The 15,354-nt window shown below is 44.4% G+C and overlaps 2 protein-coding genes across 2 annotated transcripts; both read left to right on the top strand.

Moving 5' to 3' along the window:
* The first annotated feature begins 8,248 nt into the window (after nucleotides 1-8,248).
* LOC145958079 (uncharacterized) lies at nucleotides 8,249-8,737 on the top strand. The gene has a single exon (XM_083074546.1). It carries the CDS (start codon nucleotides 8,249-8,251, stop codon nucleotides 8,735-8,737), a length of 489 nt encoding a protein of 162 aa, XP_082930672.1.
* A 1,407-nt stretch (nucleotides 8,738-10,144) lies between these two features.
* Nucleotides 10,145-11,704, top strand: LOC145958078 (uncharacterized). Its single transcript, XM_083074545.1, has one exon. The coding sequence runs from the start codon at nucleotides 10,145-10,147 to the stop codon at nucleotides 11,702-11,704; it is 1,560 nt and encodes a 519-aa protein (XP_082930671.1).
* The last annotated feature ends 3,650 nt before the right edge of the window (nucleotides 11,705-15,354 follow it).

The raw sequence follows: 15,354 nt of genomic DNA, 5'->3' as shown, positions 1-15,354 counted from the left end.
TTTAGTATATTACCACTCAACCAAACAACAATTAGCAACACAACAATTCATCGCACCAATCAACACAACAGACAACACAACAAGACAACACAACACAGAGCTAACACAACAAAAGCCTAAAGGAACCACCCCCAAAGAGTGTCCACTAGACTTGACCTGCTCTGATACCACTAAAGTGTAACGACCTGGCTGGCCACTACACTCACAACCACAGCGCACCAGAAACACCAGGCAGAATAGAACGAGTATATAAATATAAAGTCTAGAATATAAATATATACAAATGTTCCAATCCAACTAGAGTTAGGGTGTACAATCCAAAAATACATCCAAAGCCACTATGCCAAGTAGCTGAAACAAACAAAACATCAAAAGGAGACAGCTCCGCCTGCCAGCTGCAGACTCACCACTAGCCACCACCTATCCCTGCTCTGCTCCCATACATAGTATGATCATCGCAGTCCAACCACATGGAAACAACAAAAGGGTAAGCTAGCATAAAAGAGCAACATATAGGAAAAATTTAAGTAATATGAACAACTACAACTATCAACACTTCATCAACATACATCCCTTCGGTTTTTACAGCATAATCATCAATAAGCATACAATGCATCGTCACGCATATCAACTCGGAGATCTCCTACAATAACTCAGCCTTTCGGCCTACATCAACTCAGCCTTGCGGCCTACAACAACTCAGCCTTGCGGCCTACAACAACTCAGCCTTGCGGCCTACATCAACAAATATCAACATACAACACAACACAACTTTACAGCTCAACATGTCAACTTACAACAATATACAACTCAACTTCAACAAGTAGCGTTAACCACATGTCATCACATTTAAAACCAACATCTTCGACTTAAACTCAACATAAACAACCTCAAACATCCATTAGTGAACTCACTTCTCTGCGCCCGGCGCACTCGTGGTTGCGCCTAGCGTGGAGCAACCAGAGAGCACCAGGGGGCTAGCGCGCCCAGCGCACACATGCCCGCGCCCGGCAGGACTCTGCTAGAGAGCCCAAGGCTCCCACGCACCTGACACAATACCAATTGCGCCCAGCGCAGGCCAGGCAGAGACTCCAAGGAGTCCCATGCGCCCAGCGTGCCCAAACCCACGCCCAGCGCGGGGAAGGCAAAGACCTCCCCAAGGTCTCACGCCCAGTGCAATACAAATTGCGCCCAGCGCCCATAAGGTAGAGACTCTCCATGAGACTCACGCCCAGCGCGACAAGGGTCGGGCTCAGCGCCGAACCAAGAATCCCAAAATATGTCTCAACTGGTATCGCGCCCAGCGCGGTCCAAGTCACGCCCAGCGCGGACCAGCCAGAGACCCACATTCGCAAATGCGCCCGGCGCACCCATGCCCGCGCCTGGCAGGTTTGCCTAAATGGAGTCCCCTGGAGGCCACGCGCCTGGCGCGACGAACTACGCTCAGTGTGAAACTCAACAGCAACACCAGAAAGTTCAAAAATTTCACCCAACCCTGCAAAACAACCAGGAAACCAACATGCAAACCAAGCAAAAACCAGCATTTTCATCAAGCATTAAGAAAAACCCTTCATTTCCAACATGCAACCATCAACAAATGAAAACCCCAAAATTTGCACCCAAACCCCGGAAACCCGAAAACGAAAATTTTTCTTCGGTCACAGCCAAGAATCAACCTCTTCAACAACTATTGAGTTACTTGAACTCCATGACATCCAAAAACAGCGAAGAAAGCCAGCTTCCCTTACCTCGGTTCAAAGTTTTCGAGCTCTGGGAGGCACAAGGAAGAAGAAGCTTGAAAGAGATGGTGAATGAAGAAGGAAGAAGAATTCCGTGCGTCCGCAAGCTCCTAGATACTTACTCAGCACCTTGAATCCAAGCAACAAAAGTGTGATCAACCAAAAGAGAATGGATGGGGAAAAAAAAGTGAAAGGGAGGGTTTTGAGTGAGAGTTTGGAAGGGGAAATGTGTTATCAGTTGCGGGTCTCACAACCTTAACGAATGATGAGTTTTTAAGGCAAGCGCACCAAGGCACCGTAGTATATAAAAGAGTATGGGTTGTCGAACTTTAGGAACTTGAAAAAATACTTATAATTTCAATTATCCTAGTAAAAACTTGAAATATAAAGATTAACAGATATTATAAACATGATGTTTTTCATATTTCAATATTGGAAATTATCAAAAAGATGGCTAACAAAGTAGTAGTAACCCGGGAAGATAACAATATGAAAAGTTATTGGGGTTGAGTTTCACCAATTTCACCCTTATATTCTCCTAAGATTATCTATATATGATTCCATCCAATGTTATTAAGTTCATTAAGGTCATTTCAAATCAATTCCTTGCATTCAGAAATTCTAAGGAGTCTAATTCAATAAATGATTCCTCCATTTTTCAAATTAGAAACCTTGCATTAATTTTAAGAACTTGTTCAACTATCAACTCCAAATTTATTCCTAGTCTTTAGAGTTGTTAGGTGATTTGATTTAAAACCAGATTTAGAAAATGTTTTCCAACCAAAATCCAAATCAAAGATCAAAGATGAGTGATTAACTCACCTTAGCATTAAGAATATGATCAAAACTACTATCACTAAATAATAGATTATCATATATGTAAATCAAAAGCAGTACATAAGAGATTGATGAATTGTTTAACCCCAACAAAAAGAAAAGTTAGCCACTCATGGTGATGAGAGCTAATCCAAAATACATGGAGAAGGTATAAAAGAAAGAAAGAAAAATACTAAAATCCTCGTTCCCAGTTGATTCTTGGACTCTTTGCTTGCTCTGTAACTTTCTCTCAAGTCTTCGTGATCTCCCCCTTTTTTCTCCTTCCCAGTTATTGTATATGCGTATCAAAACAAAGCAGAGTATGGAGGAGAGAAAGCAAACCACTCAGCCTTTTCTAAATGGTTGAGTGATTTGGAGGATTCTTCGTGGTAAAGCAACTTTAATGGCTGAGCCTTTTGGATCCCTTGAGCCCCTAAGAAAGCAAAAATCTGCATCCATTTGGAGCCAATCCACTCAACCCTTTCAAAACGACTGAACGATTTAACCTCTCCTTTAAATCTTGGTCTTTGCCTCTGAAGGACTCAATCCTTTTCTAAACATCTAACTGAATTCAAGTTTTTTGAGACTTTGGATCTTCATTGAATCCTGCAAAATATAAAACAAAAGTTTAAGTAAAATTCCATCATCTCTTTATAAACTAATTAATTTACACATCTGACCTATCACAACCAAGTTAACTATACATAACATTAGGCCTCTTGGAGTGTCAACTATATAAATTAATTTGATTTCTTAGGTTTCTTCACTTAATCTAGGAAGTCTAGTATTTTTATCAGAGTAGAATAACTTGGGTATAGACCTACCACACCAATAGCTTGCATCACTAAGCCTTCTAGGAGATTAGCCCACCAACTATCCTCCAATTACTATGCCCTTCTAGTACTCAGTTAGGAACTAAGTCCTCGACCTTATACCTTATTTGGTTGGTCACTTTAACTACAATATGGATTGATCACACCTCTATATTGTTCCACATAAATCCTAGAGAGGACAATTTTAAACAACATAACTCTCCTCTAGTTTTTTATGTAACTCAACTAAGACATGTATCTTCACCACATGCATAAAAGTTTAACAACTTATTCAACTATAGCATCATATAACTTTACAACTTAATCATCTATAAACTTACATCTTGGCCATATACCACCATTATTCATTATATCAATTGAATAAATAATAAGTTATAACTAATACAATGTTCATCATATAATTTATTCATTATTCATCATCAATTAATCAACTTAAAACATTACATTTTATCAAACAACTGATGTCCAACACCATTCCCTGGGAGCTCGACGCAATAAAGACGTGGGACTTTTTGTCTCGTCCATGCCTTATGCCAATATACTTACGCCTAAGATGGATTAGGTAGAGAGCCTCTCAGTCCCCTCATGTCTGGCATGATAAAAATCCACACCCAACCTCAATCACGTAGAAGGTCTTCGTCTAACTCACACTCGACATGACTCCATTGATGCTCGGTGCCAACTTAGACAAAGACAATTCTCTTTCCTCATGCTAGGCACCATTCAAATCCATGACTGATGTGTCTAAGTTAGATGCAATTCTATTACTTTACGTCTGACACCATCAATCCTACACCTGACATCATCATAGTTGATAACCCCTAAATTGAGTCACGCTTGGTGTGACAGTGAGTTTTACACTTGACAGAAACTCGTTTTGGCTCATCCCACCTCAAATTTAGCAAATACCAACATGCAACAAGTAACTCAACATATATGCATCTTAAACAACTTAAAAGCAACATGAAACCAAAGATTCATAAGGATTCACTTACAAATACCTCTAAGACCCAAAACTCAAGCAAATCATATTTCAATGGAATTCAATTCAAAACAATCAACATTTGATGAGCATCAACAACAAACAATCAACATAGTCCTACAAGTCATCAATCACAAGCTTCCCTTACTTCTAGTCGATCAATCGAAAAAAGGAGAAGAGGAAGAAGGGTATTCCACCCAACTTTGACTTTAAGATTTCCACTCCAAAAGCTTGAATCTCCAACTTAGTCAAGCAGATTAACTATATGGAAGGTGGAGAAATGATATCAATAGAAGAAGAGAAAGAAAATTTCTTTGAATTCTAGAGAACTTCTCTCTAATTTTTTTAAAACATGAACTTATGATATTAATGTCTTAAGAAAATTTTATATACCCATCCTTACTCTGAACCAACTTAACATCTAATTTAGGTTACCACAACCAACTTAATTCCTAGGATTCTTAAACTCTTAGAGCTCTTAAAACAACATCAATAATAACACAACAATATTTAATTATATCACATAAATTAAAATTAAAATACATAAAATACATAATGTTACAATTTTTATTATTTAAATATAATTTATTTAATTGGTATATATATATATATATATATATATTAAATATAGAATATATAATATAGTAATATTATATAATTTATTATTATGATGTATACGAAACATTAGATAAAATTAATATTTCTTCTACTCTTATTTTATTATACTTTTACACTATATTTTATCCTATCTTAACTACTAAACTAAGTCCTAATTGCTTCATTGAATTCCATCATGGTCAACTACTATTTGTGGTAGTGGTTTGAGTTATAACAAGTTTAGCAGATGCAGAAATCATTTAGGTCTTTTAAAATTAAAAAATTAAATTCATACACATTATTTCAATCATAAGATTTATTACTTTTAGTAGACGAAAATTTAGGAGGAGGTAAACTATGATGACTACATGCAGTAGTGCCGCTTTAAAACTTGATTAAAATCCACAAATACTAATCTCTTAGTTAAAGAAGATTTTTGAAAGAGAGAACAAAAAAGACCATACAATTGAACAAGATTATTGTAATGCTAGTGAAAAACAAAAAACTCCATAAAAGAATAGAAAATAACAAATTTCTCTCTTTCTTGTCTTAGTAATTCGTATAGATATTAAAGGTTATATTAATTATTAAAGCTAAAATAAAAAAGAAAAAGTGAGCGAGATTATTCTATTTATTATTAACTAATGTATAAAAGATATTTTGTGTCTCTGTGAGTTATTTTTATAAAATAATAAATAATAAAAATTATATAATAGTAGATGAAAAATACAGACAATTATATACAATGATTTACAGAAAAAATTAAAAATTTGTAATTTGTAAAAAAGGTAAAATTGTATAAAAAAAACACTAAATGAGACAATTTCTTTTATTAATAGTATAAATATAAATGTATAGATTACTGAAAAATTAATAATTATAAAAGAAGGAAAAAATCTTTGAAGCCTAAGTTAACAAGAAAAGTTATCCTTTGTTTCACCTCATTTTCTTTTCTTCAAATATCTTGGTCCAGATGTTTACAAATAGCATAAAACTTAACTATAATTTCATAAGTATAATTGGTGTACCGGGAGGACCCTATCGGTCACGTTGACCAACACGTGCCGTTCCGTCAGACACCCATGCGAACTGGACCATACCCAAGGCTGACGTTAGCGTCGGCTCGGCTTATAGCCGAAGGCCGAGATTAGTCAACTGGCACATATCGGCTTGGCTGAAGGCCGATGCAAATAGCATGATGCATCCCCGCATACTACGTATCGGCTCGGCCCAATGCCGATCCGATAAGATTACCAAGTAAACGTTTACCGGCCCGGCCAACAGTCGAAGACATGCAACCCCCGAGCATTAGCATGTCGGCTCGGCAATGTGCTGATAGGTTAAACGGGTTATAGTACAAATCAGTTAACAAGGACAAATGCATAATTAAGACATGATTAGCTGATTAGCATCGTATTACCTAATTTGGTAAAGATTAGAATAGGCCCACCACGTTCAGGCCCATGTCAGGTATTATAAATAGGTCACACGTAACGAGGTACGTCACTGTTAATTAATTGTCCTAGAATATCGTGCTTGTCCTAACTTGAGCGTCGGAGTGCCTTTTGCAGGTACCTCCCCCTTTTGAAGAGTTTGTTTGAAGCATCCGTTCGACCCTTCACCACCAAGAAGACTATGAGAGTACCCTCAGGCAGGTACATTTTGGCGCCCACCGTGGGGCCGAACCGATAGCTGTGAAGACTTTTTGAAGACATTATGGCAAAGACAAGAAGAAACAACGTTGAAGACCACCAGTCCGAAGATGAGCACCAGTCCGGGGCAGACAATGCCGAGATAGTAGAGGAGACAAACTTGACTGATATGGTACGCCAAATGAAGGAGGAAATGGCCACCATGAAACAGCAGCAGGAAAGAGATGCCGCCGAGATGGCCGCGTTGCGAGCAGAGAATGCTGCCCTTAAGAACCAGTACCGGGATCCCACATGGAAACCCTCTGAGACAACCCAGGGGTCGTTCCACTCACACGACCATCACACCTCTATCCCACATACTTCTGTTGCTGCCCCAACCGTCCATGCTTCAGTCAGCCGGCCGATACAACTGACGCCGGCCGGAGCACACCGACACCCTTTTACCCCAAACATCATGCAATCTGCACTTCTTGACCATTGGAAGTCCTTGCCTCTGGACAAGTATGATGGTACCACCGACCCAGATGAACACGTCGATGTGTTCTTAACTCAAGTTACTCTAAGCACTACTGATGACGCCGCCTTGTGCCGAATCTTCCCAACATCATTAAAAGGGCGAGCACTGAGTTGGTTTACGCGGCTTCCTGCTAATTCCGTTGACTCGTTCAACACATTAGTCTCCCAGTTCACCATCCAGTTCGCTACAAGCCGGCCCCACCAGTTGACCTCTTTGGCACTAGTTAGCATCCGTCAGGAGAAAAAGGAGTCCTTTCGGGCGTTCATGACCCAATTCAACAAGGCAGCGCTTGAAATCCGAGACCTGAACCCTGTGTAGCTCTGCACCACCTTACCACCGCCTTGAAACCAGGGCCTTTCGCCAACAGCATTTGTAAGAAACCTCCTACTGACATGGATGATTTGCGTCGGCGAGCTGACAAATACATGCAGATGGAAGAATTGGCTGAGTTTCGAAACCAAGCCCGGGCAGAGGTGTCGGCAAAACTTGACAAGTCAGCCGAGACTAATTTCTGGAGTCGTCTGAAAGAGCTGATTCCTCGCGAGAAGCCTCCTCGCGGGCCGAGATACTCACAATATACGCCACTTAATACAAGCAGATCGGCCGTCCTAGAGCAAGCACTTGCCTCAGAGGTGCTAGCAGTCCCAAAACGAGCTTCGACCCCTCCCAGGGCTGATACAACAAAGTCTTGCAGGTACCACCGTAATCGGGGGCATTCCATAGAGGAATGCGCGGCTTTGAAAGACAAAATTGAAGACCTAATCAAGCAGGGGCAACTGCAGGGCTTCATAGACCGTCCGACCTCATCCCGACACGCCGACCGGTCTCGGCGACATGATCAGCCCGAGTAGAGGAGAGCGGGAACGCACTCATACAGGGAACGTAGTCGGTCGAGAGATAGGTGAGAGGAAGAGCCTTCGGCACAACCTAGGCGGGTCATCAACACCATAGCTGGTGGATTCGCTGGCGGGGGCTCATCCTCATCGGCCCAACGAAGACACCTGCGAGCCGTTCGGCACGTGCATGCAGTAGAAACAGTTCGTCGCCGCCTTCCTACCATTACTTTCACCGAGGCCGACTTCAAAGGCATCGACCCGGACCAAGATGATCCGATGGTAATCAGTGTTGAAATTCACAATTGTATTGTACGTAAAACATTGGTTGATCAGGGAAGTTCAGCCGACATCCTGTATTGGAACACGTTCAAGCAGTTGGGTATTCCAGAATCCGAGCTAATTCCTTATGATGAACCTCTGGTTGGGTTCTCAGGCGAACGAGTCAAGACAAAGGGATATATCAAGTTGTCAACCTGGTTTGGGTTTGAAGGAGCCGAATATCGTGACATCTCGGTCAAATATGTGGTAGTTCATGCCAGCACATCTTATAATATTTTACTCGGTCGGCCGTCCCTGAATCGGCTTGGGGCGGTTGTATCCACCCCTCATTTAGCCATGAAGTTCCCGGCCGAGTCAGGACGAGTCATCACGGTTCATGCTGATCAGAAGACTGCGCGAGAGTGCTACTTTGCCACCTTGCGATTGCCAAGAGTGAAGGACGAAGCACCTAAGGAGCCGAGAGGCGTTCACTCGGTGTCACAGTAATCGGCCATGGACCTCGACCCCCGGATCGATCAAGAAGAGAGGGTAGAACCTATTGAAGATAAGCAATCGATTCAAGTTGGAGCTTCGGACTCCCAGCTTACTTACCTAGGGACCGTCCTCTCTGAACAAGAAAAGAGTGCTATCGGACAAGTAATTCTTGACAACAAAGACTTGTTTGCATGGCATCCTTCCGACATGCCCGGCATTGACCCAGATTTCCTTTGCCACAAGCTTTCAATCAGCAAAGAGGCAAAGCCGATTGCACAGCAGCGTCGAAAGGCCGGAGAAGAGAGGAAAGCCGCGATCGAAGTTGAAGTATCAAAACTTCTAGATGCTCGGTTCATCCGAGAAGTGCACTATACGACATGGCTGGTCAACGTTGTCATGGTTCGGAAACCGAATGGAAAGTGGCGTATGTGTACTGATTACACAAACTTGAACAAAGTCTGTCCGAAAGACACCTACCCATTGCCGAATATTGACCGACTCGTTGATGGAGCATCGGGTCACAAATTCTTGTCTTTCTTGGATGCATACTCAGGATACAACCAGATCCGTATGCATCCCCAAGATGAAGAAAAGACGGCATTCATTACTGAAACGGCCAACTACTGCTATCGGGTCATGCCGTTTGGGTTGAAAAATGTTGGAGCCACGTATCAGCGTTTGATGAATAAAATTTTTCATGAACAGATTGGTCGAAGTATGGAAGTGTATGTTGACGACATGGTCGTCAAATCAAGCGACATGTCCACGCACGTGCGTGACCTGGCTGATGTCTTCCAAGCGCTTCGGCAACATCAGATGAGACTTAATCCCGAAAAATGCGTGTTCGAGGTCTCAGGTGGAAAATTTATGGGGTTCATGTTGTCCAACCGACGCATTGAAGCAAACCCCGACAAATGCCAAACCATTCTAGATATGAAAAGTCCAGGTACTCTGAAAGAGGTTCAGAAGTTAGCAGGCCGACTCACCTCACTCTCTCGGTTCCTTCCTTGCCTAGCCGAGATAGCTAAACCTATCCTTCTCTTACTGAAGAAGACGGAGCGGTTCAGATGGACTCCGGAGTGTGAAGCATCATTCCAACAATTCAAGGAGCGTCTCAGTACACCTCCGATCCTTTCCAAACCAGTTGCTAACCTCGGCATGGTTGTGTATTTAGCTGTCTCCGACACTTCAATCTGTGCCGTCCTGATTCAAGAGAAGTAAGACGAACAACAACCGGTGTATTTCATCAGTCGGACACTACAGGATGCCGAACGACGCTACCAATTGATAGAAAAAGTAGCCTTAGGGCTCATCTACACCGCCCGCCAGCTCAGGCAGTACTTCCAAAGTCACAAGATAGTTGTCCAAACTGATTGTCCAATTGCAAAATTCCTAAGAAAACCAGAGATTGCCGGCCGGATGATGTCATGGTCGGTCGAACTTTCAGAGTTCGACGTATCTTTCGAGCCAAGAGGCCCCATCAAGTCACAGCATTTAGCCGACTTTGTCAACGAGCTCACTCCTCCAGGTCGTTTTGAAGACAAACCATGGACCATGCATGTCGATGGATCCTCTAATGCCCAAGGAAGTGGGGCAGGTATAATTTTGGCTAGTCCCTCAGGCATCACCATAGAACAATCCCTTCGCTTCGGTTTCCGAGCATCTAACAACCAAGCAGAATATGAAGCCTTGCTGGCCGGGATGCGGTTAGCAACCGAGATGGGCGTGAAAAAAGTCAGGTGCTGGACTGACTCGAAAATCATGGCCGAACAGGTCAATGATAACTTTCAGGTCAAAGACTCCAATATGTTGCAATACTACCACCTCTTCCAAAAACTCAAGGACGACTTCACTAAGGTTCAGATACGACACGTCCTACGAAGCAATAATGAACGAGCCGATCAGTTAGCTCGGCTCGCCAGCAGCCGGAAACCAGGACAATTGCGCACAACCATTCACCTGGAGATTCCTTCCCCAAGTGTGACAGTGGAGTGCATGGCAACTGACACTCAGACATCGACCTGGATGACGGCCATCCGGAGCTTTATTGTCCGAGGGGAATTACCAACTGATCTGATAGAAGCCAAAAAGATACGAACACAAGCGGCTCGGTACTCCATAGTAGCCAACGAGCTCTACAGGCGAGGATTCTCCACCCCGTTGCTCAAATGCGTCGACAACCTACAAGTCGATTATGTTATGCGGGAAGTCCATGAAGGTATTTGTGGTTCTCACTCCGGGGGGCGAACCTTGGCAGCCAAGGTCCTGCGTGCCGGATACTATTGGCCAACTTTGAAAGGAGATTGTGCTGAGTTTGTTAAAAAATGTGTACAATGTCAAAAGCATGGAAACCTCATCCACGCTTCGGCTGCCGAGTTGCACAGTATCAGCTCCCCGTGGCCGTTTGCTTTGTGGGGGATAGACGTGCTCGGTTCGTTCCCTATAGCAAAAGGCCAGGTTAAATTCCTTATCGTCGCGGTAGATTACTTTACAAAGTGGATAGAAGCCGAACCGCTCGCCTGCATCTCCGTAGCCAACGTTCAGAAGTTTGTTTGGAAAAACCTGGTTACCCGCTTCGGCATCCCGTATGCCATTGTGTCGGACAATGGTCTTCAATTCACTGATAAGAAGTTCAACATTTTCCTTGAAAACCTGGGCATTCGGCACCGATTCACATCAGTGGAGCATCCTCAGTCAAACGGGCAGGCCGAAGCAGCCAACAAGGTTATACTCACTGAGCTCAAGAAGAGACTCGGTTCGGCAAAAGGAGCATGGGCCGAAGAACTACCAGAAGTCCTTTGGGCATATCGATGCACCCCCCAATCAACCACCAAGGAGACGCCTTTTCGCCTAACATACGGCGCAGATGCGATGATCCCAGTTGAAGTAGGGGAACCGTCTTTCAGGCGACAACACTTCCATGAGAAGTCTAATGACGACTCACTCCAAGCCGAACTGGATGTTCTGGATGAAATATGAACGAACGCGCAGATAGTGGCCGAGGCATGTAAACAACGCATGACCCGACGCTTTAATTCCAATCTAAAGCCGAGGACATTTCATGAGGGTGATCTCGTGTGGAGAGCAACCGGGTCGGCAAGGCGCAACTCTTCTGAAGGAAAGCTGGCGGCCAATTGGGATGGCCCATTCCGGATACGACATGCCCTCCACAATGGGGCTTACAAGTTAGAAGAACTGTCGGGCAAGATCATACCAAGAACTTGGAACTCCACTCATCTGAAGACATATTACAGCTAAACTTGTATTTGCATTTCAACTATGTGTAAAATGATGCACTCTTTTCCTTGAACCGATCTTTTTTCCTCTTATAAAATTGTGAAAAGGGGTTTTTGGTCTGCAAGGTTTTTAACGAGGCATCAGTCCATTAATGAAAAAGCATTCTCAGTATTCAAAGCTTGTCAATATTATTGCGTCCTTATGTTAAAATTTTACAAGTCTTCCCTCCCGAGATGTCTCTCGGCCAAGGATGTGACTTTCATTAATTTCACAAGTCTTCCCTCTCGAGATGTCTCTCGGCCAAGGATGTGACTTTCACTGATTTTACAAGTCTTCCCTCCCGAGATGTCTCTCGGCCAAGGATGTGACTTTCATTAATTTCACAAGTCTTCCCTCCCGAGATGTCTCTCGGCCAAGGATGTGACTTTCATTAATTTCACAAGTCTTCCCTCCCGAGATGTCTCTCGGCCAAGGATGTGACTTTCACTGATTTTACAAGTCTTCCCTCCCGAGATGTCTCTCGGCCAAGGATGTGACTTTCATTAATTTCACAAGTCTTCCCTCCCGAGATGTCTCTCGGCCAAGGATGTGGCTTTAGTTAGTTTTCCCTCCCGAAATCTTTCTCGAATAAGGAGGCGGCTTACATCAATCAAGTTGTTATCATCTAAAGAAAAATTTACACCAGTATGCAACGACAACGAAAGTAAAATTCATTCAATAAGGCACTACTGACCTTGCAAAAGATACATTAAAGAAGGGGCACTATCGGCCCAACATTACAAAAACCAAGACAAAAGCTTAAGACCTAACCTCCGGTTCCCCCTGAACCGGACCATCCTCTGGCGCACCCTCCTCGTACGCCGTCACCTCCTCGTTCGGCCCAGCTGGCCGTGCCGGGGCCTCCTCATCGGCTTGTTGGTCAGAAGGGATAGAAGTCAGGTCCACCAACTTCCCCTGGAAGAAGTCCTTGGTCATGTCCAGGTGAAATTCAGGGGGGAAGTCGCTAAAGAAGCATGCTTGTCGGGCGGCCTGAGCAAAGCCAGCCTGATGTTGAGTTAAGACCTTGTTGCGCGCTTTCTCTTTGTAAGCCCCGAAAGCAACCCTCTCGGCCTCCAGTTACTTGCTCAAAACAACAACCTTCTCTGTCTCGCTTTTCAAAGCAAGTTCAAGACGTTGAACCTTTAGAGCCAGGTCATCAGCTGTTCGACCCCGGCGATCCACCTCGGCCTGGTATTTGGTGTTGGCCGTTTGGGCATCAGTAAGCGCCGCCAGCGTCTCTTGGAGAGACTTCTCTTGCTCAGCTAGTTGCCGACGCAATCCATCGGCCTCGCCATTCGGCTCCATCACGATGCTTTGGGCTAAAGCCACAGCACGCACTTGGAATTCACAGAAGAAGCTCCATTTCTGAGCCGAGGTCATACGACTCAGCACCCCCTGACCCGATTCGGAGGTCAAGTCTTGGCTCAGAAAATCCTAAGCGTTGACATTGCCGGCCAGAAAACTCGGCCCAGCCAAGCTTTCCGGAACAGGTGAACTCGCCACTTGGCGCTGCTTGGCCCGGCGGCTCTCTTCCTCAGCCCTGGGGTTAGGCCTCCTTTTTTCAGGCTGGGGCCGAGAGGGTTTTTTCGGCCTGACTGTTGGCCCTGCTCCACTACCTTGGGCAGACGGCTGATTCCCGCGCACACCGGTCGGGGCCCTGTTCGTAGTAGTTGTTGCCACTTGATTCCTGATCAGTGTGCGAATATCCAAATCGTCCTCTCCGTGATTTGCCATGATACCTACACATCATTAGTCAAAATCAATGATAACGCAAGAATTTAAAAAAGTAAGAAAGGTACTATACCAATCAATTCTTCAACTACGTCGGCCGATTCACACAACCGGACCAGAGGACGGCACGGCAAAGGCCGAGGCAACTTCTCCAAAAAATTCAGACTCAATCTCTCCTCCGGGGACATTCGGGATTTGGAGACCATGTCGTACTTCCTCGGCTTCCGAGTCCAGTACAATGGAAACAACGATCTCCCTTCGGCATCAAAAAAATACTTGTTCCCTGGCTCTGGCCGAATCATCACTTTCATAAATCCTACTTTAAAATTTTTATAAGAGGTGGTGAAAGGCTGTAACAGGCAATCACTGTGCCAAACCAGGGACAACCACTTAATCTTCTTCGTCGGCCAAGACGAATAGAAGTGTAGGAACAGATGCGGAGTGGGCCGGATACCAAGAGCCAAGCATAACTGCCTAAACCCTTGCATCGCCGCCTAAGTGTTGGGGTGAAGCTGGCTCGGCGCCACGTTCAGTAGGCGCAATATACTGACAAAATAATCATCAAAAGGTAGAGTGATCTTCAAATCCCGGAACATGTAATCATACACATAGAAGAATTGGTATTTGCTCGACCCTTGGTCCAAATATACGAAATCTGGGTTCGGCCCTCCATCACCTCTACACGGCTGAAAAAAGATAGCGGAGGGCTCTTCTTCCTCGGGAAAGGTCAAGAACTTCGCTACCGATACGAAGTAGATCAGGGAGTTCTTATCGGTGTATTGTGAATACACGCTGCCAACTTCCCCGTGCACCCACGAATATCCAGGAGTTGATATGGGAGCAAAACTCCTGGACGATCCACCACCTCGGCTCGGCTGATCGTCAGAAGCCATCGCTGATGAAGAGTGACTCCCACTTTGCGACCGTTCGGACCCGGGTGCGGACTCTGCACGGTCCTCTCCATTGGAAGCCGAGGCCGATACGACGTCTAGGTCCGGCGTCTCCCTCAACCCAGAATCACCCTCGTCCCCGGAGGAGTCAATATGAACAACATTTAAATATGCCATTACGTACCTGAGTATTGAACTTGACCAATTTTTGGTGAAGAATATGCGAATGCAGCAACTCAAACGATCTCGGCTCGGAGCAAGTAATAAATGTGTATGTTTGAGGACCCCCCCCAACATGCCTATTTATAGGCAGTCTCCGCAAGTTACCAAGAGTCACACCCCTCTGCACACCGTTGGATCACTTAGATCCAACGGTTCACGATGCGTAACCCTTCGCGTACGTCATTAATACCCAACGGTTATAACCCTTGGTATTCCGACAACGGTTACGTCTCTCCATATTCCATTAAGTCATAACTCCCCGCGTGCATCATTAATGACCAACGGTTACAACCCTTCGTTTCCCTGAAGCAGTTGTAACCCTTGGCCTACCCTCAAAAAAGGTAACAAGCGAAGTGTCACATTTACCCTTTGCGTCGTTATACTCCTCAAGGCTGGGGGGCTTGTGTACCGGGAGGACCCTATCGGTCACGTTGACCAACACGTGCCGTTCCGTCAGACACCCATGCGAACTGGACCATACCCAAGGCTGACGTTAGCATCGGCTTGGCT

Source organism: Cajanus cajan, chromosome 5 (genome assembly GCF_000230855.2).
Source record: "Cajanus cajan strain Asha chromosome 5, NIPB_CcT2T_4, whole genome shotgun sequence".
Lineage (NCBI taxonomy): Eukaryota > Viridiplantae > Streptophyta > Magnoliopsida > Fabales > Fabaceae > Cajanus > Cajanus cajan.
This window is presented reverse-complemented; position numbering and strand designations above follow the sequence as displayed.

What these genes read in the sequence shown, in the direction of transcription:
- LOC145958079 (XM_083074546.1), top strand. Translation starts at nt 8,249, where the DNA reads ATGGTAATCAGTGTTGAAATTCACAATTGTATTGTACGTAAAACATTG.
- LOC145958078 (XM_083074545.1), top strand. Translation starts at nt 10,145, where the DNA reads ATGATGTCATGGTCGGTCGAACTTTCAGAGTTCGACGTATCTTTCGAG.